Source organism: Eubalaena glacialis, chromosome 7 (assembly GCF_028564815.1).
Source record: "Eubalaena glacialis isolate mEubGla1 chromosome 7, mEubGla1.1.hap2.+ XY, whole genome shotgun sequence".
NCBI lineage: Eukaryota > Metazoa > Chordata > Mammalia > Artiodactyla > Balaenidae > Eubalaena > Eubalaena glacialis.
This window is the reverse complement of record NC_083722.1, coordinates 106,829,562-106,850,270: the sequence shown is the minus strand read 5'-3', so window position 1 is coordinate 106,850,270 and position 20,709 is coordinate 106,829,562. Positions and strand designations below refer to the sequence as shown.

Here is a 20,709-nt window from a genome sequence, read left to right as displayed (position 1 = left end):
TCGTGGCTGGGCTCCCCCCTCCGTGTCCCCATTAGCATTTTTTTTTAGCACAAGAAGACTTTCCTTCAAGAGCAAAATATTCACAGTCCTTAACTGTATGTGCATCATGATGAGATGTTGTCAGTAAATTGTCCTCCTCCACACTGGCAAGCCCACGTGGCTTTGTGTTTTTTTTTTAAATACCGTTTGTTATGTATTTCCCATTATAAAAGGTAATAGCCACATTTGTGGCACAGACAGGAGGTGGTGGATATTGGAGCCGGTGCACACAAAAAACGGAAACGGGAAGGGAGCCAGAGCAGGGGTGAGGTCAGGGCATGAGCGTGAGAGCGTCGACACGTCATGGGGGTGTCCTGACGGTCAGATGAGAAAATGCTTGGGAGGAGTTGGTGCAGGACCTGCTGCTTAGTGGAACCACAATGGATCTGTTATCATCATCACTGTTGTGACCATCCCCACGGCCAACCGCCCACAGGGCAGCTCCCCCAAGCAGCCCCACAACAGCTCAGTGAGCCTGAGGCGTGTCCCGGGGGAGGGTCTATGAGGATCACGAAAGGGATGGTTTGCCAGGACCGAGAGGGCAGTAATCTGCTGGCGCTATCGTGGGCGCTCACAAAGCCGGTCATCAGAATGGCCCCATCTGAGCATTGATGTGTACCAGGCCCGCTCCTACCTCTTCTGCCCACCTGGTTAGTGACTTTCCTCTGATCTCCCAACTCTGTCTTTCAGACCCTTACTTCTTACCTTCTCCCACAACCGTATAAGGCTTGTTCCTCTAATAAACCCCTTATTCCATAATACCCATAGTGGTTCTGCTTCCCAGACTGAACCTTGACGGACAGACTTAAGGTGGCAACATGTCAAAAACTGGTGAACCTGGGTGATTGTTGAACTTTTCTTACAACTTCTCTGTAGAATTCAAATTTTAAATAAGATTTTAAAATTAAATATTTTGAGGAATGAATCAAGAGGGAGCAAATGTTGTTAACTCAGTGTGCTCCTATTATCCTAGTTTTAGACCTTCATTTAGTTGACCACATTTAAGTTTCTTAGAACAGTGAAAGCACCTCCCTTCTGTGGCTCAGAATCATTTTCTATCCACTCATTCCAAGACTTCTGGGGAAGTCCAGTTCCATGTCCCTGGATTTTTGAGCCCAAATCTCTCTCTGTTGGGGAAAAATGTTTTGTGTGTACCTATTGTTGTTTTGATGAAAGAGGCTATTGTGACCGCCACCCCAAAGAATTGAAGGTCTGACACTGTATATCATAGAACCTTTATTATTTTTCCTCTATATTCTTAGAAACGTACATAACGCCCGTGCTCTAGTTATAACACCATTTATAGACATTTAAAATGCATCTTCATGTATAAATATTTTACATTTGGTCCATAGAACAGATAATTTTACTAAATAATACTGTAATTTTTTTTAAAACAGGCTCTGTATATAGTTTGAATATGTATATATTACATATATTTTTTAATATAGAGATAGATTTACTTGGTGTTCTGAGAATAAATCCTTATTGCAAAAAAAAGCATATATGATAATACAATATCTTTCCCTCCCCAGGGCAAATACTAAAAAAAGTTACACATATTCACAGTTCTCACAGTAACTGTACGACACATAATATTGTGCTATGTAAGTAGGTTTGGATGGAAATCAGTTAAGGGATTTCTTGCCAAACATCTCACTTAGATTTGATTACAAACATTAAATACGCTGCATTTGTCTTCGAAAGACTTGTTCTTAGTTTCAGAATGAAGAACAAAGAGAAAGTTCAAAGTCTTCCTGCCCTTATTCTAAAGGAATTCACACAAAGGATGCGGGGTGGGACCATGAGACACAGTGAAGGGTTCCTTTTGTTCTAAACCCTATAATTTAACAATACATATGCATTTTGATCCTGGATTCACCAGTTGGCATTTGGGATGCCTTAGTAATGAGACTATTTTACAGATGACTTCAGGAAAAGCTTTTAGATTTCCTACACAATATCAAATGAGACCCTATGTACCACGCGTGAGGATGAACGTACATATGTGTGCATTTATATGTGTACGCAGACTTTTTGTTTTTTTCTCTACAAGAATGTGCTTAATATTCTGAGGGTAATACCTTATTGCAAGAACTGGTATGCTGGTCGCGGATGACTTTTGGACGCGGATGACAGATTAAAAAACCCACAGTCACAGTTATTTACCATAGTTATTAAGGATTAGTCGTAAAACACAACTCATGAGTTAACTAGCTAAGGAGTACAGGGCACAACATACGATTTGCTACATGGGAACCCATGTTCCTGGCAAATGAGAAGCGCTGAGTTGCAAGAAACTGTCTTCACCCGATTTGCTGCCACCACTGTGGAGCCCAGTTCTGGAACGGAACAAATACTACTTCCCGACGAAGCAGCTTTAATCTCGGAAGCACTTGGCGGGGCAGGTCTGGATTAACACTAGCTCCTCAGTTACTGGGCTGCTAGATTTTAGTGGCAGTGAGGAGATTCTCACTGGGGAACTTCAGAGAAGGGGAGAGGGCAGCAGCCTTGACTGGGGTTGCAGTGAGGGAGACATTTTAAGAAGGAGACAGAAAGATCACTGGATCCACTTTGCCTCAAGGACAGAGCCTCACTTTGATTTCCTCTGCAACTGTTCTGTGCTCTGCAAAGCCGAGCAGCCTAAGAGAAACTGGGGCTCCTGATTAGGGAATTTCCCCAGCGGGATCTGAGGTCCCCGGAATGGTGATAAAAAAATCGATTGTGCTTGTGGCAGTTTTCCGAGGAGCAGCGCCCATCGGGAATGATCGCTGTTGGGCCAGGCGCAATCAGAATGGCCTGGTGAGGAGCGGGGGGCAGGAAAGCTTATTTCCGCCGGGCGGCAGGGAAACAGGACACGGGGCGGAGTGCTTGAGAAAGCAGTTCTGGGAATACCGAAGGGGCTGGGGGTTGTCAAGCTGCCTCGGGAAGGAGAAAACCAAAAAACGAAAGAGCTCTGCTGGCTCTCTGCTCTTAAGAGTGAGCTCTCCCTGGAAATGTCCATTATACAAAATGCCCTTTTCATGTGCACAGAGCAGTGTTCCGACGGAACCGAACTCCTGCCAAGTCCGAGATAACAGTCATGGGTTTCGGCAGTAAGAGAACAGTCAGGAATACAACTAAAAGCCAGGAGTGTGCGGCCTCTCCGCATCACACTTGCTGGCGGGATAAAAATGATCTATCACAGCGGTCACACAGGCCGACTGCTTGATGCTGATGGGGCCCAGATTAAAAAGGTCACCAGCCCGCAGGTGCTGGAGCCATCGGGCATCTTCTTTGCCCACGGCGGGGCCCACGGGGGTGTGACTGTCCCCACCTCCCTCTCTTTGCATGGTGATGGTGTCTGGACTCGCCACTCGAGGTAGGTTGAGATAGACGGTATCTTCAGACATCAAGTGGTGGTCGTGTGCAGCCAGGGTGGGGGTGAGAGTGTGGGTGGGCGAGCCGCCCTGCACCCCTAGATGTAGGCCTCTTTGCTGGCTGAGCCGCTGGCCTGGGGCTGCTCTGGACCATTCTCGGGGCGGACGATGTCTTCGCTGGGCTGGATCATGACCTGGATGCGCTGTGGACAGCGGGAGGATTCAGGCTGGGATGGAAGGAGGCTGGCCTCTCGTTGGCCCACCCTCTTCTCAAGTCTCCCCTGTTTGTTCTGCCTGCGAGGTGCTCCCAGGTGCCAGCCCCCTCCTGCACACCTTCCAAAGCTCCCCTGGGCCACACCCACTCCCTCTCACTTGGGTCATTGCAGTAACTGCCCCCGGCCCTCCACTTCCATTCTAGCCCCTCATCCCCTTCATTCTATTCTCAACACCCCAGCCAGAGGGGTTATGTGAAAACAGAAGTCAGATCACATCCCTCTGTTCCTCAGGACTCCACAATGGCTCCCATTTCACCAAAGTCCTACAAGGCCCCACAGGATCGGCGCCCATCACCGCAGACCTCAGTGCTCTCCCCTCACCCCCTTGCTCACTACTCTGCAGCCACACTGCCCTCCTCACTGCCCCTCACAAGCACCAAGCAAGCACCTGTCCCAGGGCCTTTGCACTTGCCGTACCCTCCTCCAGGGACATCCCTCCTTCCAGACAGTGACACAGCTCCGTCTCTATCTCCTTAGGTCTTGGCTCAGCGTTATCTCCTCAGCGAGGGCTTGCCCAGCACCCCCTACACCCTCGTTCTCCATATTCCTCATCCCCATCAAATGTGACTTTATTTTGTTAATTGCTGATCTTCCCCTCTCAGAATGTAAGGTCCATGAGGGTGGGACTTTTGCTCATGGCTGTGTCCCCAGCACTGACAATAGTGTCTGGCACATAGCAGGTGTTCAATGCATGTTTGCTGAAGGGGTGCAACCCCCCCCCACCTTCTCTGCACACACCCCCTGCCATCCTGCCCCATCAGCACACTGTCCTCAGACGAGTCTTCCCTTTCCCACCGCTGGGCCTTTGCACAGGCTCTGCTCCCTTCCACAAATGCACCCCTTCTGCCTCTCTGCCACTCTAAGACCTGACTACCTTTTGAGACACAGCAGCGAATCATGGTAAACAAAAGTGTTGGACCTGGAGTTGGAAGAAAGGGCTGTAAGGCCCCAGCTCTGCTAACACCTGACTGCAAGGGATGGGGAAGCAGCTTCCCCAGCCGGCGCCTCACGTGCTTTTTCTGTGAAGGGAGGAGGCTGGCCCAGCAAGTTGGGGGGCTGCGCACAACACACCACCCCTATGATGCAGACCTTACAGACCCTCCTTCTGGCTCTGAGTGTGTCTGGCAGGGACATCTTGGTGGGGAATAAGGCTGAGAGGCACAGATCTAGGTCCTCCCAGCTGTGGCCTTCCACCCCTCCTCAGTGAAATCTCCCCAGGCTACACTTACTTCATCAATGTCTCACCACCTGGACCTCCAGCACTGCCTTGTTTCACTCAAGAATTCAATATAATTTAACAAAGACCTGACGTGGACCTCGCATGTGCCAGTGGGTCCCTGCTGGGGGCAGCGTGCCTTACATGAGGTCTAGAGTTAAGCTCTTAACACATCTGATCCCACCCTTCATCTGCTCTGAAGCCACAACGGCTCCCCATTTGCCATTGGATAAACTCAGGATAAAGTCCAAAGTTCTTGTCCTGATTTTCAAAGCCCTTCATGATCTGGTCCAGCCTTCTTACATTCCCAGCCTCATGTCTTATCACCTCCCCGCACCCCTCCCCACTCTACCCTCCAGCCACACTGATCAGTTTATACCCCTGGGACTTTGCACACGCTTCCCATCCCCTTCCAGGAACATTCTCTCTGCTTCTACTTTTATTATTTATTTATTTATTTTTTAATTGAAGTAGAGTTGATTTTATGTTAGTTTCATGTGTACAGCACAGTGATTCGGTTTTATTTATATATATGTATATATATATATATATATATATATATATATATATATATATATACACATATATATATATACACACATTCTTTTTCAAATTCTTTTCCCGTATAGGTTATTACAAAATATTGGGTATAGTTCCCTGTGTTATAGTATGTCCTTGTTGTTTATCTATTTTATATATAGTAGTGTGTATATGTTAATCTCAACCTCCTAATTTACCTCCCTTTGGTAACCATAAGTTTGTTTTCTATGTCTGTAAGTCTACTTCTGTCTTGTAAATAACTTCATTTGTATCTTTTTTTTTTTCCCCTGCTTCTACTTTTAAGTCTGACTGGTCCTTAGTCCTCTTCTTTGCTGTCCCCTCTTTAGGAAGCCTTCTCTAACCCTCCACAATGCAGGAGGATGTCTCCCTGGTTCACCCCAATCGTGACCTCTCACACTCTACTTTCACTGGCTATCAACCTGTCTGTCTCCCCAAATAGACTGTGCTCCACGAGGGTAGGCGTGGTGCCCAACACAGCGGGGAAGGGGCCCAGCGACAAGAAGGGTGAAGAAGGGACTTACCTGCTTCAGGGAGCCCTTTAAGGTGAGGAACATGTAGGCCATGTACCCGGGGATGAGTACCATGGAAGACAGGGCCATGAGCCAGCCCACACCCTGGCCCCACTTGGGAAAAACGTAGCTTCCCATGGTGAGAGGGGTCATCTGCACAGCACTGAAAATGAACACACCCTGGGGAGGGACAGGAGAGAGGAGGGGGGCAGGCAGTCACCCAGACTGGACTGCCAAGGCCCCTCCCTAGACCCTGCAGCTGATAGGTCCACTGCCCTCCACCCCTGCCCTGGGGCTGACCCTCACAGGGGCCCAGCATCTTGGGAATCCTGCACCCAAGGCCACTGCTAGGACATAAGGTGCCTTTGTGTATAACAGAAGAAGCCACTGTTTCTGGGAGGACCAACAGAAAAAGGTGCCTTCTCTGTGGCAACCAATAGAAAAGGGCATCCCTTCTGGGAGAGCCAATATGAAGAAGGTGCCCTCTCTGGAAGGACCAATAGCAAAAGGTAGCTTCTCCGGGAGAGCCAATAGAAAAAGGCATCCCCTCCTCCAGGTTAACCAGTTTGTCAAGCACAACAAGGGTGGGAGGTCGCCCCCAGTCGGCCATTGGCTGAGTGTCCCTGTGCAGGACACAACATATGCAGTGGCCCAGCCCCACTGCAAGGACCTGGGCAGCCCCTCCCAGGCCTGCTCAAGCCTCGGCTTCCCCTTGCAGGAGGAAATGAGGGATGCTGAGGATAAGAGGCCTCTCCGTGTGACTGGTTTGGCTTCAGAATCAGGTTTGAGCGCAGCACCAGCCCACTGGGTGATGCTGGCTGGTGAGCCCCAGTCCGACAGCAGTAAAGTGGGGCAATAATGCCTATTGTGCTGATGTTTGAGGATGCTGCAGCATGTCTGGTACCATGCAGGGCACAGAGTAGATGCTCAGCACAAATGAGAGAATAGTATTACTAGGGAACAGAGGTCTGTGGGCCTCTTCCACCTGCCTTTGGCTCCAGAAGTTTCTCTCTGGACCTGAGTCACCCCAGGGCCCGGTCTGGCCCTGCCCTTACCGCCACAATGATGGGGGTGAAGAAGGACCAGCAGAGCTTCCACCAGATACAGGGCCTGGAGCCAACCATCTCTTGGATGTTGTCATAGAATCGGTTGACACCTGTGACAATTGGAGCAAGAGCAGGAGGGATGAGCGAGCTGTGGGGGCTGCAGGCTCAAGGCCCCGACCTGCTGTTTTCGCACAGTGTGACCACGGGCAAGTCACCTAACCTCTCTGAGCCTCAGTTTCCTCATCTGTAACATGGGGCTAATGCTCTGGGGTGGGGGTGGGGGTCCTTATTAGCTAAGTATTCAATAACCAAATCCCCCAGCAAACGAGTCGTATGGGAAAGCAAGTCACCTGAATGTGAAAACATCCACCAACAAAAAGATGTACTTACAAAAAGCACCCCCGTCACTCTCAGTGTCCCTCCCACCCAACATCTCTCCCAGCCATTCCTTCAAAGCTTTGCTGGGCAGGGGTGGTTTTCCCTGCTGATCTGATGCATAAGCAACTGGTGATAGATTGCAAATTGCAAAGAAGAACTGCCAGTCTTGCAAAAACAAAAAAACACTGCAGATGTCCTGAAGTTCATGAGAGTGACACTGGGCACTGGGCACTGCTCAGATTATCAGCAAAGTCACTGACAGTGAGGACCTGACAGCACTAGACCAGTTAGAAAGCAAGAAGAAAATGATGAGGAGGGTGAGGTGGCAGGACTACAAACAACATACACAGAATACCAAGGACCCAGAGGGACCCTGGAGAACCCTTCTTCCAAAAACACCATCTTGCTGTGACAACCAAAGTGCCCGGAAGGACAGCCTTTTCACTATCACGCAGTTGGGTCTGGAAACTTAGGCCACAAAATCAACAAATAAAAATCATCATGTCCTACATTCTAAGATAGTGCATACTTTTAATTATAGCCTAGCTTTTAAAAAATATTTAACTTTAGAACTTTTTTATAGTTTCAGTTTCCTTTTTCTAGATAAAATCTCAAACAAGTCTTTTATGGCAAAATTTATGAAGAAATTTTGACTCCCATTTTAAATGAGTTTATTTAACTCTTCTTCTTACGGTATCTTCTAAACACGGGACGTCCTGTGCTAACTTCATCGAACTGCAGTGAGGACCAAATAAATTAATGTATGGAGAGGGCCTGGTGTTCAAGTCGTATTTGCTGAATGATGACTGAAGAAAGGGATGAATGAATGAATGAACAAATGAACGAGGGAGGGAGGGAGGAGGGGTTGGTGCTTACCATAAAACCAGGAAATGGAGACACATTCAAAGAACACGAGGAACAGCAGGCTCATGCCGCTGGCGGAGTAGTAATCAAAGAGTTTGAAGACATAAATGCCCCCCTGCGAAAGCAAAAGAGGTGAGAGAGGGTCCACTTCCCCTGGGGACCAGGGCATTCAGTTCACGGTCAACACAGGCTGTGTAGGTTGGGATTAGGCTACACTGCAGCAAGAAGGCTTGAGGGTAGATTAGAGGAAGCACAGAGGTCTTTGCGACCCTGCAAGGATGCGGGCATGGACTCTGGGGACTGGGAAGAAAATGCCCAGGTGGCGGAGGGAAATGCCCCATTTCTGGGAGGGCTGGAGGGCAGAAAGAGGAGCTGGTCATCTGAGCCATCTGTTCACAATGTTAAACCAGTCATGTCTCTCTCCATAAGCTCTTCCATAGCTTAAATAAGACTGTAATGTAATATATAAAATGTAAAGAGATACAAAGTAAAATAAAATAAAATAAAATCCAAATGCCCGCCCTGGAAGGTCCTGCATGATCTGGTTCTGCATCCACTACCTACTCTCCCACTCCCTCTGTCGCTACCACACTGGCCTGCTTTCTGTCCCTCAAGCTTGCCAAGCCCATTCCCACCCCAGGGCCTTTGCACCTGCTGTGCTTTCCTCCCCTAGCTAGATCTTCCCCTGGCTGGCTCTTCCTCGCCATGTGAGTTTCAGCTCAAATGTCACTTCCTCAGAGGGACTGCCCTGACTACTCTGTCCAAGGCACTGTCCTTCCCACCCCTGCTATTCTCTGTCCCACTATCCTCTGTTCTTCATGGCATTTAATGATCTAATTTGCATGTCAGTCTTGTCCACCAAAATGAAAGGTGGGATGGGACAAGGCTGGGGCACAGAGGGCCTGGGAGTGGCCCCGGGCAGGCAGCAGCAGAGATGTGCCAGGTGCTGACGCGCTCACCTGGGTGATGTTAGACAGGCCGATCAGGTAGGAGACGATGCAGACGGCGGCGATGAAGAGCTCCCTGCGGTTGCGGAGCAGCCTGGGGTACTCGTCCACCAGGGCAGTGATGAAGCCTTCCACTGTGCAGAACTGCGGGGGGTGGAGGTCAGCCACCCCAGGCAGCCCCAGCCCCACCCACCCAAAGCCTCACCCTGTGGGGACGGCAGGGCCAGGGGAAACCTGGGTTCCAGGCCTGACTCTCCCTCTGCCTCCCTCTGTGACCTCAGGAGAATCCCTTCCCCCTGGGCATCCGTTTCCCCATCTGGAAAATGGGGAAGGTAGCTGAGCTGATCCCTGAAGTCTCATGTGGTAGAACATCCTAGGGGTTTGAAACTCTTGGCCAGCTTCTAGGGGGCCTAAGACAATGGGCTCCTCTCCTGCTTGGTCCTGGACCAGTGAGGCTGGGTGGGGGCTCCTCAAGGTGCCAGGGAGGGCATCCTCACCTGGCTGTCAATGCCCAGCATGAGCAGCATGGAGAAGAAGAGGATGGCCCAGAGGGGAGAGATGGGCAGCTGTGTCACCGCCTCCGGATATGCCAGGAACGCCAGCCCAGGGCCTGTGGCAGGAAGGGCAGAAGAGGAAAAAATACAAGGCGCTGAGCACCTGCGGCATCCCCAGCGCACCCACTTCCTAAGCTTTATTTCATCTCATCTTCAGAGTAAACGTTTCGGTGAGTGTTATCAGCCTCCTTTTCCAGACAAGGAAACAGTTGGGGGAGGGGCTGAGGAAGGGGGAAGCAGGAGGCTACAGAGTTGGGTTCAGAGGCAAGGGGACCAGTGAGATAAGAGGGGTTGCAGTGGCCTAGCCAGCGGTGGGGACCGGGGACAGTGCAGGCGCAGACAGGGGGCCGGATGGAGAGATACTCAGAAGGCAGAGTGGGCAGGCCCTGGTTTTGGTTGGTTTGCGAGGGAAGGTGAGGGAAGACGAAGGAAGGGTCCAGGATGATGCTGGGGGTCTGGCCTGGGCACTAGACACTGGAACCCTTTGCTACGATGGGAGAACAGGGTAGGAGAAGGCTTGAGGAGTTTGGGACACTGTGTTTGAGTGTCTGGGGGGCGGGTATTCAGGAGATCAGGGAAAACCTCTCTGGGGTCTGGCTCTGGAAAGGGGGTTGGCTGGGAAGTTCCAGAGAAATGAGATGGTACGCTGCCCGGGCAGGGGAGAGCAAGCCCTTGGAGGGGAATGTTCCTTTCTGCACGACACGCCCAGCTCCCCACAACAGAGAAGGGACAGGTCACATTGCCTCCCTGAGCCTCTGCTGAGCACACAGTGGGTCCCCCGCGTTTGAGCAGGGAAGGAGGTGTGCCTGGGGCTGTCCTTGGACACTGTGGCATGGATGACTGTGTGGAGAGCAGAGTGGGCACAGCCCACTCAGTGAGAAACTTTTTGGAACTGGGACAAAAGCACCGATGGGGGTGCTTTGAGTCACGATGGTGAAGGTGTCTGGGTTGGACCGAAGTTGATATCCCAGGGGGCAAGAGTAGGTCTGCTCCCCCCAGATGTCCAGGATCGTGCTGGAGGTGCCAGTATGGCCTGGCTTTGCAACCAGCCAGGTCTGGGGTCAACTGCAGTCCTACCACCTTTGAGCTCTGTTAATTTGGGTAGGTGACCTTGGTGAGTCTCGGTTTCCTCACCTATGAGATGAGGATAACAAGAGCACTGACCCCATAGTACTGGGAAGATTCAGGGACACTGTCCATGTAAATGCTCAGGGCACTGCTGGCAGGTAGGGACACTCAACGCCAGCGAGCCACGGTGGTGATGATGGTGACAGCGATGAAGATCGCCAAGCCCGCGGGGTTAGCCCCTCCCCCCAGCCCTCCGCGGTGCGATGCTGACCTGAGGCCGCCACATCAGCAATGGACCTCTTGGTGACATGGGCCATGAAGCCCACGATGGAGAAGATAACAAATCCTGCAAACATGCTGGTGCAGGAATTGATGCAGCAGACGATGATGGAGTCCCTGCAGAGAGGGAGGGGTGGGGTCAGGAAGGGTGGGGCTGGCGGGAAGGTGAGCTAGTGGGCTGTGGTTATCAAGGGGCCAGGCGGAGGAGGGTACCTGTGAGCCGAGCTACTGGTGTGCCCCCCCCGCCCCCCCAGGGAAGGGGCGGAACCGGAAGAAGTGGCCAGGTTTTGGCTCAGAGATGGGTGGAGTTGACCGGCCAGGGGAGGGGCGTGGTCTCGGAGGGGCGTGGCCGCGGGGAAGCACCTGTAGACGTTGTTGTGGAAAGAGTTGTAGCTGCCGAGAGCGATCAGGGATCCCAGGCCCAGCCCATAGGAGAAAAAGATCTGGGTAGCCGCATCCAGCCACACCTATAGGCAGAATGATTAAAAAAAAAAAAAAAAAAGTCAAAATCATAATCATAGCCCGGAACGCCCCAGGGCCTTTTACACGTGCTAACCAGCTCTACCAGGCAGCAACCCCAGTTTACATAACGGGGTCCGAGAGGTGCGATAACTTATCCTAAAAGTGGTAAACGATGCCTCAGGACTCAGATGTGCTCTTAACCCAGCGGGGGGCGCTCCAGGACCAGGTCGGGAGGTCGCTCACCTCAGAGTCCGACAGCTTGCGGAAGTTGGGTGTGATGTAGAAGAGGATGCCCTCCTTGGCCCCGGGGAGCGTCACTCCGCGGAAGAACAGGATGATCAGCATGATGTACGGATACGTGGCAGAGAAGTAGACCACCTGGGAGGAAAGGGGGCGAAGGGTTACGCCCCTTCCAGCGCACCCATGCTTTCCTTAACCACTTTTCTGAAGCTGCTCCTTGGTGTCTGAATCAACCAGCTCAGCACCCATTTTTTCCCCTTTCCCTACCCTTCTTATTTTTTAATTTTTATTTAAAGTATTCAAATAATATATGTGGTGACAAGGAAATTTTTAAAGTACACATGAATACACACACAAATTAAAGTTCCTTTCAACAGCCCGTAGAATACAAGTTACATGAGGGACAGGGCTTGTCATGTTCACTTCTCTGTTTTCCCAGTGCCTAGAACAGTCCATGGTATATAGTAGACACTCAGTAACTGCCTGACAAATACATAAGTGAATGGATGTTAATATTTTAATGTTCTCTTTTGAGACTTTCCTTTGCATATATGATTACATTTTCTTACAAATCAGGCGCAAATTATATACTTGCCTTTTCATTTAACATGTTCAAAGTTAAAAAACACAGTACATACAGCTTGTTTCTTGTTTAGTTTACTGAATGCTGTTTTACTGTCTCATAACACTGTGATTTTTAATTATACAAAACAGTCCCTCAGGAGGTCCCACCACCCTTTTTAAAATTTCCCCTACTGTTATCCGTTCAGGTTATTTCCAATTTTATGTGAGTCTCAATATTACTACACCGGACACCCTGTAGATAAAACTTTGTCTACAAAATTATTATACTATTCTCGAGAAAAATTCTTATAAGTGGAATTACTGAGTAAAAAGGAATAAACTTCTCAAGGCTTTTTGATCCACATTGCCTAATTACCTCCCAGAAACTGAACTTCGTCCAGTACTACAGAAAGTGCCTTTCCCACAAAGGGGCCAGCACTGAGGATAATCACCTTACAAATTATTTTAAATTGATAATCAAGAGACTGACGTCACTGTCTGAAATGGCATTTCTTTGCTCACCAGTGTGAAAGAGCAATTTTCAAGTTCAATAACCTGTGTACCTCCAGGTCTGATGTGCCCCTACTTCCCGGTCAGCATGAATTGTTCTCTGGGTTAGTCTCATCTCCCTGACAACTCTGAGACTCTTCAGGCTTAGGAAAGGCAGCCACGATCCAGCAGAAAAACCACTGTACTTGGAATTAGGAAAAGGGGATTTAAAACCATCTGTGTCACCTACAAGCTGTGTGACACTGGGTCAATTTCTTATCCTCTCTGAACCTAGTTTTTTCTTGTCTGGGTACAATCAACCTTTTTGCTCAGAAAGGTTGGGTGTATGAGGACATACAACATGCTTAATCCATGTCATCTATGTCTTGCTCGTCACTGGGTCTTTGGCATGGAGCCAGGTATACAGTAGGAGCTCAGTAAATGCTCATTGATAGACTGGTTGACTCACTCAAAAGATGCAGTGAGAGGGGCTCTACTCTCTGTCCCCAAGAAGTAGTCAGTCTCCTAAGGTAGCAGGAACTTTAGGTACCACCCACAAATAATTATAATAGACATCATGTATTGAGTGCCGACTGTGTGCTAGGCATACGCTCTACATTCTATACAGACTGATTATCTCACTTAGTCTTTGAGACAACCCTGTAAGGCACTATTATTGTGACCATTTAGCAGATGAGGAAACTGAGGCTCGGAAAAGTGAAGTGACTTGCCCAAGTGCACACAGCTAGGGCCCAGGGGACTGACGTTCAAATTCAGCTCTGTCTCCTCCAAAGCCCTTGGGCCCTACATTCTTCTGCTACCTGAAGTTGGGCTGGGAGACACCTGTGCCCTCCTCCTGCTCACCTAGCCTAGGGACAAAGCAGAGATGTTTGACAGCGGCCTTGGTTCTGAGAACCCGCTGGGTCCAAAGGTCCCACCTGACTGCAATTGGGCAGCTTTTCGTTAGCTGTGTCCGTGCCCAAGTGTGTAATTCACTAAGGTTCTGTTTTGCTCGTTTCAGCTTCTTGGGCAGTCTGGACCTCCCTGTCTGAGCCTGATTCAGTTCAATTCCTTTCTTTCCCTTACTTGCTCTAAGACTTCAGGCAACACCCTTGCCTTCTGAGTTTCCTTCCGGTCCAGGCCAGTGAGAGATTTGGCCATCTTCTGTCCCCAGACTCCTGGGGTGGGGCTTGAAGACACAAAGAGGTGGGGGTGAGGCCAGTCCCCACCTCACCCCCGATCTGATTGGCAATTTGATCCCCAGGTGTCCCCAGGCTGGACATCCCAGCTTGGCACGGCTCTGCCTTTGCCAAAAACAAAAACAAAAACAATAACAACTCCTTTTGCTAGCTTCTGATTTCTTTACAAAATCACCAGCTCATTTGATTCACATAACAAACCAATGGATAAGCAGTTATTGGTCCCATTTTACAGAAGAGGAAACTGAGTTTCAGAGAGGCAAAGTGATTTGTTCCAGGTCACACAGCCACATAAATGGCCAAGATGGGTCAGAACTGTTTGAACACAGGGCCTGAGTATTTAACCATTAACCAATTCATCTCTATTACCTCCTCAAAGGCCGGGATGTAACTGTGCTCACCTCTGGATCACCTGCACCTAGAACAAAGCTTGGAACAGAGTAGATCTCAGGGATGGTTTGTCAAATGGTCCAGGAGCCACATTTGCCCTCCGCTTTGCGATGGCTCTGCCCGGCCCAGGGGAATCTCGATCTCAAGGGACTCACCATGAGCCTGGCACTGCACTAAGAGCATGACTTGCAGTATTTCCTTTAATCCTTAAAACTGCCCAGAAGGTAGGTAATGATATTATTCCTATTTTACAGGAAAGGAAACCGAGGCACAGAGAGATGAAGGCACCTGCTTAAGTCAAAGTTGGATGGGGTTCCTGGGAGCTATCGCCTCCTCACCCAGAGCAGAGGTCCCTTTGTAGACCCGTCCCCCTTGGGCCCCCACTGTGCACACCTCTTACCTTTCCAGTCCAGCCAACACCCTTCCAGATACAGAAATACACAAGGATCCACGCGATGGCCAGGGTGATGGCCAGAGGCCAGCGGATCTGACCTGGCTTATCCAGCCCGTCTGTCATCTGATGCATGTTGCGCCTGGTGGAACATCGGAGGGAAGACAAAGTTACGTGGGGCTGGCGGGGGCTGGAGTGACCCGGGGGTGCCCAGGGTGTGATGGTGCTGATAGCTGTGATCACGGGGCTCCAAGAGCTGGGCGGGGACCATGGGCCCGTTACACTAATCGGGAGAAAGTGCTGTTTGCTCAAGAGACCTGCCAGTGACTTAGTTCTGCCACCATGGCTGCTCACCTGGATGTCTGCAGCGGCCTCCCAGCAGGACTCCCCCCCCCTTCACTTCTGCTCTGTCCCCACTCCAGCCCCTTCTAATGTCTGATCATGTCACTTTCCTGCTTAAAATCTTGCAGTGAATAGCTCGCTGTTGTTCTCACTGGCCCTGAGTGATACACCACCGCCCCTGGGGATGGCCCCGCACTCACTCCCAGAACTCCACCACGGCGCTGGTCATGGTGGTGGTGTTGACAATGCTGTAGTTGGAGAAGCAGCGGTCTGTGTTCCAGGGGTTGTCACACTGTTTCCACGGCAGCGTCTGCAAAGACACAGCGGCACAGATAAACCACATAAGCCCCCAAGAGCTGGCAACAGTGGTCCCAGCACATCCCGTGCATCCTCACGGTCCTCTGAGCCTCCTCACAGACATTATCTCACCTCCCATTCCCAACAGCTCCAGATGCAGGTCATGTTGTGATCCCCATTTTAGAGATCAGAGAGGGGCAGCAACTTGCTCAAGATCACACAGCTCCTACGTGTCAGGGCTGAAATTTGAACCTCAGCCTTTTCACTCTGAAAACCAGCTCTCCGAGCTGTACCATAAGGTCTCCTGTGTCCACCCTGGGGCCACTTCCCAGCTACATGACCTTGGCTAAGTGACAGTGCCCGTCTGAGCCCATGCACGATGAAGTTAACAGTGAACACTTACAGTGCTTGTTCTTTGCTGGGTATGGTTCTAAGCACTTTACACATATTACTCCTTAATCCTCACACAACCATATGAGGTGAGGTGAGTTTTACCTTAAGCCCCATCTTATAAATGAGGGCACTGTGGCTCAGAGAGGTTAAGTCTCTTTCCTGAAGCGGCACAGTTGGTATAGACTAGGGTCAGGATTTGAACCCAGGCTGTCTGGGTCCATATAATATGGGGGAATGGTGTTATGGCGAGGACACAAGGGCTGCTGAAGACAAACCACGCCCGCCACCCGGAGGAATGGCCCTGTCGGCAGAACGGTGGTCCCAGTGGAGGGAGGGTGGGGTCTGGGTCTGGCTCCTTCTGGGGGGGCAGGCGGTCCAAGGGGCCACTCACTGTGGTGAAGGAATTGTACAGGTAGTAGATGGCCCAAGAGATGATGACAATGTAGTAGATGTTCAGCCAGAACGACAGCACAGCAGCGGCCAGGCCCACACCTGGGACCAGACACATCATCATGACCTTCATTTAATACAGTAATAATAATAACCATCCCAGCTCCTGTCATTGTTGTCATTTTCCAGGACATCTACAGTGTCATTGGACCTTGGAGAGAAGCAGGGACTTGGCTAAGGTCACACACACATGACAAGTGAGGGAGCCAGGACTTGCGTCTGGGGCCCAGCACAGGCTGGTTGCAGGGCGGGCTGGGGCCTTGGCTTGCCAGGCAAGCACGACCCTCCACGTGTCCACCCGAGTGTCCGACAGGCACTGAGCAAGGAAGCAAAGAAAGTCGCGCCCAGCCCCTGCTGGGGAAATGAGCTCACAGGACAGGGCAGGCTGACGTGCGTGCGGGGCCTCTGGACTGGGTCCTCCTCTGACCAGCATTGCCATGGGTCACCTGGCCCCTGCAAGGGCTCCCCGCTGCTCAGACGGGACCCAACAGCTCCACTCTGCACACTCACCCTTGAACATGGGGGCCAGCTTCCACACCCCCAGGCCCCCGATGGACGTGTACTGGCCCAGGGAGCACTCCAGCAGGAAGAGCGGGACCCCCGCAAAGATGAGCGTCAGGAAGTAGGGGATCAGGAAGGCCCCTGCGGGGTCGAGAAGAGAGATGCTCGTGGCCTTGGGCTTTGAGAAACCCGGTCGGTCAGAGAGAGCATCACAGCGGGGCGTTCTGGGGTCCCTGCCACGATTTCATTATATTCTGCCTGAAAAGCAGCACCCAAAGCCAAAGTGAGGCCCGAGGACGTCCTTTGCTCAAGACCCATGCCCTGCACTTTGCAGAATGAAGACGGGAACTTTTTGGCATCATTAACAGAGGACTACTGCCCTTTGGGAATCCTTTGGAAAAGGACAAGAAGCAGGAGGTGGGGCCTGGCACTCCCATTGGAGTCTTTAGGGGACCCATTTCCCCAAGGTCACCCCAGAAGATGCCTAAGCAGGACACTCTCCGTGTGTGTGTGTCGGGAGGGGGGGTTGCAGACCCAGCAGGAGGTCACCAGGCCAGCACCTACCGCCACCGTTCTTCCCGCAGAGATATGGGAACCTCCAGACGTTGCCCAGCCCGATGGCGTAGCCCACGCAGGACATGAGGAAGTCGAAGCGGCCCTTCCATGTGTCCCGGTCTGGAAGGTCCGCCGTCTTTTTCTGCACCTTGACCACCAGGGTTTTGGGCTTGTCATTGGCCACGGGGACCTCGCTGACCTCCGTGGAGATCTGCCCATCGGCCACCTTGCTGCCATTGGTCGCCATGTCTCGGAGTTTGGACGCAGGGGTCCTGGCAGACGGACGTGCGATGTCAGCCCTGGTCCACGTGGACAGCAGTTTTGCAGCTCAAGGTCACCCTAGGAGAACAGAGGGATAGTGTGACAGGCACTGAAGGTGTTAAGATCCTGGAGTCGCCCCAAAATAACAAAACAAAATAACCCACAAACCAAGGGACAAAGAGGGCTCTCCCTCTTTTTCCTGCCAGCTCCTGCTCCAGGAGGAAGGAAGATGCCTTTTGTTTCCAAGGTCAGCGTGTGAGAATGTGGTCTTGACGTCTCCTGGGCTAGCATCAACGCTGGCCATCTGTGTCACGTGCCCTCCGTTATGTGTCCATGTCAGAGAGTAGCCCCAGGCAACCAAAATTCCAAACAGAAATATTATGTGCACTTCATCTTTGCCTCCCCGGATGCAATTGGGAGATTTTCCATTCCCTGAGGCCATAATAGCCAAGGCAGGGTAAGCAATGCAGGATTTTCCTGTGAGGCTGAATAGGGAGGTGTCCTGGCTGCAGGGGTAGGTGAAGGCGGTATGTGAGCACAGACTCTGATCGTGATCAAAGTCCTCTTTGCCACTTTGGAGCTGTGTGACTTTGAGTAAGCTTCTTAACCTCTCTGGGCCTCACTCTCCCTATCTTTTAATTTGAGGATGATCGTAGTAGACCCCTTATCGGGCTGTTGTTCTTCACTTAGTGAGCACCCAGTGGCTGCAAACAGTGAGGATCTGCTACTATTTCACCAGCAGTCCCCAAGCCTGGTTGTGTTTCCAAGTCATTTAGGAAGCTGTACAAAGACACAGGTCCCCAGGTCCCTCCCCAGATGTGCCACATCAGAATCTCTAGGAGACAGCCTGGATCTATACTTTTAACAAATCCCGATAAAGGAGATTCTTAGGCCGGGAGCCCAGCCCAGCCCTCAGGCAAGGAACGACTACCAGCTTGGATGACCTCTCTGACCCTCGGTCTCCCCCAGATGTTCTACCTACATTCTGCACCCTTCTTACCTCTTTAGTTGCAGAGGCAGCATGGGGTAGAAGACAGCATATGACACTGGATCAGACCTGTCCTGGATTCAAATCTCCAGTCCACCTTTTACCAGCAGAGTGACCCTAAGTACTACTCTTGATTTCTCTGGCCTCAGTTTTTCCACCTATAAAATGGGGGGAATCCTATCTGGCTTGTAGAATTATAGCCAAAATAAACTTTAATGGCTGTGAGGGTGCTTTTCACCCAAATGGTTCAGAAAGGAACTCCATAGATGGTTGTTTTGATTTTGGTTGTTGACGTTACCTGATGGTTTTCTGTGCTGGGTCAGCTCCAGAGCAGCTCCCTCTGCAACCCCTGTGTGACAGCCTGCAAAGCAGAGGACAGGAGGGGCGTTGAACGGACAGACGGGCTGATGGCAGCCCTGGGCAGAGAGCAGCAGGGGTGCAGGAAGCCTGCCAGCATCTGAGCTGTGGATGGGCCCCATGGAGCCACCCAGCAGGGGTGACCACAGCAAGTGCACACAGCAAGGTGCCAGTGCCCGGCGCTGGGAACATGCAGGAGTGGGCTTGCTGCCCTCGGGACAGTAGTGGGGGTGGGCATGAGGGTGACGTGAGGAAGACGTTCCATAATTTTACCAGAAGGAAAAGAGAAATCAAGAGAGGGGCTGCAGCTCCTCAGGGCCCCGTAGGGAGCCAATGAATGCAGCAGATATTTTTCTCCATCCTCCATGCAAACTTGCAGAAGTGTTGTCAAAGACCATGTACGAATATGGGAGAGAGTGAAGAAAGAAGGTTTCAAAACAGTTCATTTAGTGTGACCCCATTTTTGCTCCATTCCCCCAAAACTGTTCATTAAAAAGAAAATCAAAACCTAAAATACCAGAAGGATATACCCTAAGACGTTCACAGTGAATAGTTTCTAAGTGAGTTGTATTTTCTTCTTTGTGCTTTTCTGGATTTCTATAATGTTCCACATTAAAAAAAAAATTAAAATACCAGAATAAACTTATGGAACCCTCAGAACAAACGGAGCACGTGAGCACTGGTCAGTGCGCTCTCAGGTGTAGGAGCTGAGCCAAAGCAACGTGTGGCGTGGGCCTGGCCCTGTCCCAGTGGCCCCTCCCCTCAGCTCTGCCCCACCTGGGGGCACCCTGTTTGCTGTGCACTCATCCCCCCACCACGTGCAGTCCCTGTTACCAAACTCCACTGTCTCTTCCTAGAGTTCACAGAGGACCAGACCACCTTCGAATAATCCAAACTTTACCGCCAACCCTGCTTCTTGTTCTCAAGGATGGTCTCAGATGCCCATCTAGATCCTGGCCTGAGCAGGGGAACATCAGAGGGAACTCCAGACCCGGGTAGGGTGACTGCCTCCTGACATCAGGAATGGCAGGAGGCAGCCGATTCTATGTCCACCAGGGAATCTTGGGGACAGAGCAGCCTCAGGAAAGCGGGGAGAGGCTAAAGCAGACCCTCTTTTGGGGAGGAAGGGTCAACCATTAACTGTTAAGACAATGATGCCCTTAACTGTCTCCACGATTTAAACTTATGGGTACCAGCCTCCATATTTGTTCAAAATGATCCAACCACTTTGCACCAGGGCTGGTCACCTGACCCCGGCAAGTCAATCATGCCTCCTTCCCTGGGAATCTGGCGCGGGGCCGAGAAAGAATGCAGTCTCTCCAGCGACTTGGAAACTCTGAGGCAGCCATCTTTTGCCCACCTTGTCCTCAGAGCAGCAGAGAGAGTTGGTCTGCTGAGGATGTAGGAAATCAGAGATCAAATGACAAAGAGAGGGTCTTCAAGGCATTCTACTCTGTGGTTCCTGGCTTTCTTAAGACTGGCTACGTTCCTGCTCTCGGAGTTTACAAAGCATCCCCATGGTTGTAAAACAAATTCCCCATTTTTGCAGGTTGGGTCCAGGGTTCCTGCTACAATCCTGAATCTCTGCACACATCCCTGTGTTCTGCAGGAACAGCAACTTCTGGCCTTCATTCTGGGTTTACTTGTTGATTCTCAGGGAGACTCAAATCAAACCAAACTCTAAAATCTACTGGGCTTTGGAAACTGGTGTGTGCACTGGGCCACAGGATCATCT

The 20,709-nt window shown here is 50.9% G+C and overlaps 1 protein-coding gene across 1 annotated transcript; it reads right to left on the bottom strand.

The window, feature by feature from the left end:
- Positions 1 to 1,732: 1,732 nt before the first annotated feature.
- Positions 1,733 to 18,965, bottom strand: SLC6A1 (solute carrier family 6 member 1). The gene is made up of 15 exons (XM_061195588.1): positions 18,916 to 18,965; positions 17,378 to 17,707; positions 16,823 to 16,954; positions 16,254 to 16,354; positions 15,373 to 15,482; positions 14,840 to 14,972; positions 11,801 to 11,935; positions 11,459 to 11,562; positions 11,088 to 11,212; positions 9,692 to 9,804; positions 9,207 to 9,338; positions 8,260 to 8,362; positions 7,015 to 7,115; positions 5,972 to 6,139; positions 1,733 to 3,601 (listed from the first exon to the last, which is right to left on the bottom strand). Exons 2-15 carry the CDS (start codon positions 17,613 to 17,615, stop codon positions 3,497 to 3,499), a joined length of 1,800 nt encoding a protein of 599 aa, XP_061051571.1. The 5' UTR covers positions 17,616 to 17,707; positions 18,916 to 18,965; the 3' UTR covers positions 1,733 to 3,496.
- Between the last annotated feature and the right edge of the window lie 1,744 nt (positions 18,966 to 20,709).

Coding starts and splice junctions, on each gene's coding strand:
- SLC6A1 (XM_061195588.1), bottom strand. CDS start 17,615: ATGGCGACCAATGGCAGCAAGGTGGCCGATGGGCAGATCTCCACGGAG. Junction 11,563..11,800: donor GCAAGCTGTCGGACTCTGAG/GTGAGCGACCTC, acceptor TTCTGCCTATAG/GTGTGGCTGGATGCGGCTAC. Junction 6,140..7,014: donor TCACCCCCATCATTGTGGCG/GTAAGGGCAGGG, acceptor GTCCCTCCCCAG/GGTGTGTTCATTTTCAGTGC.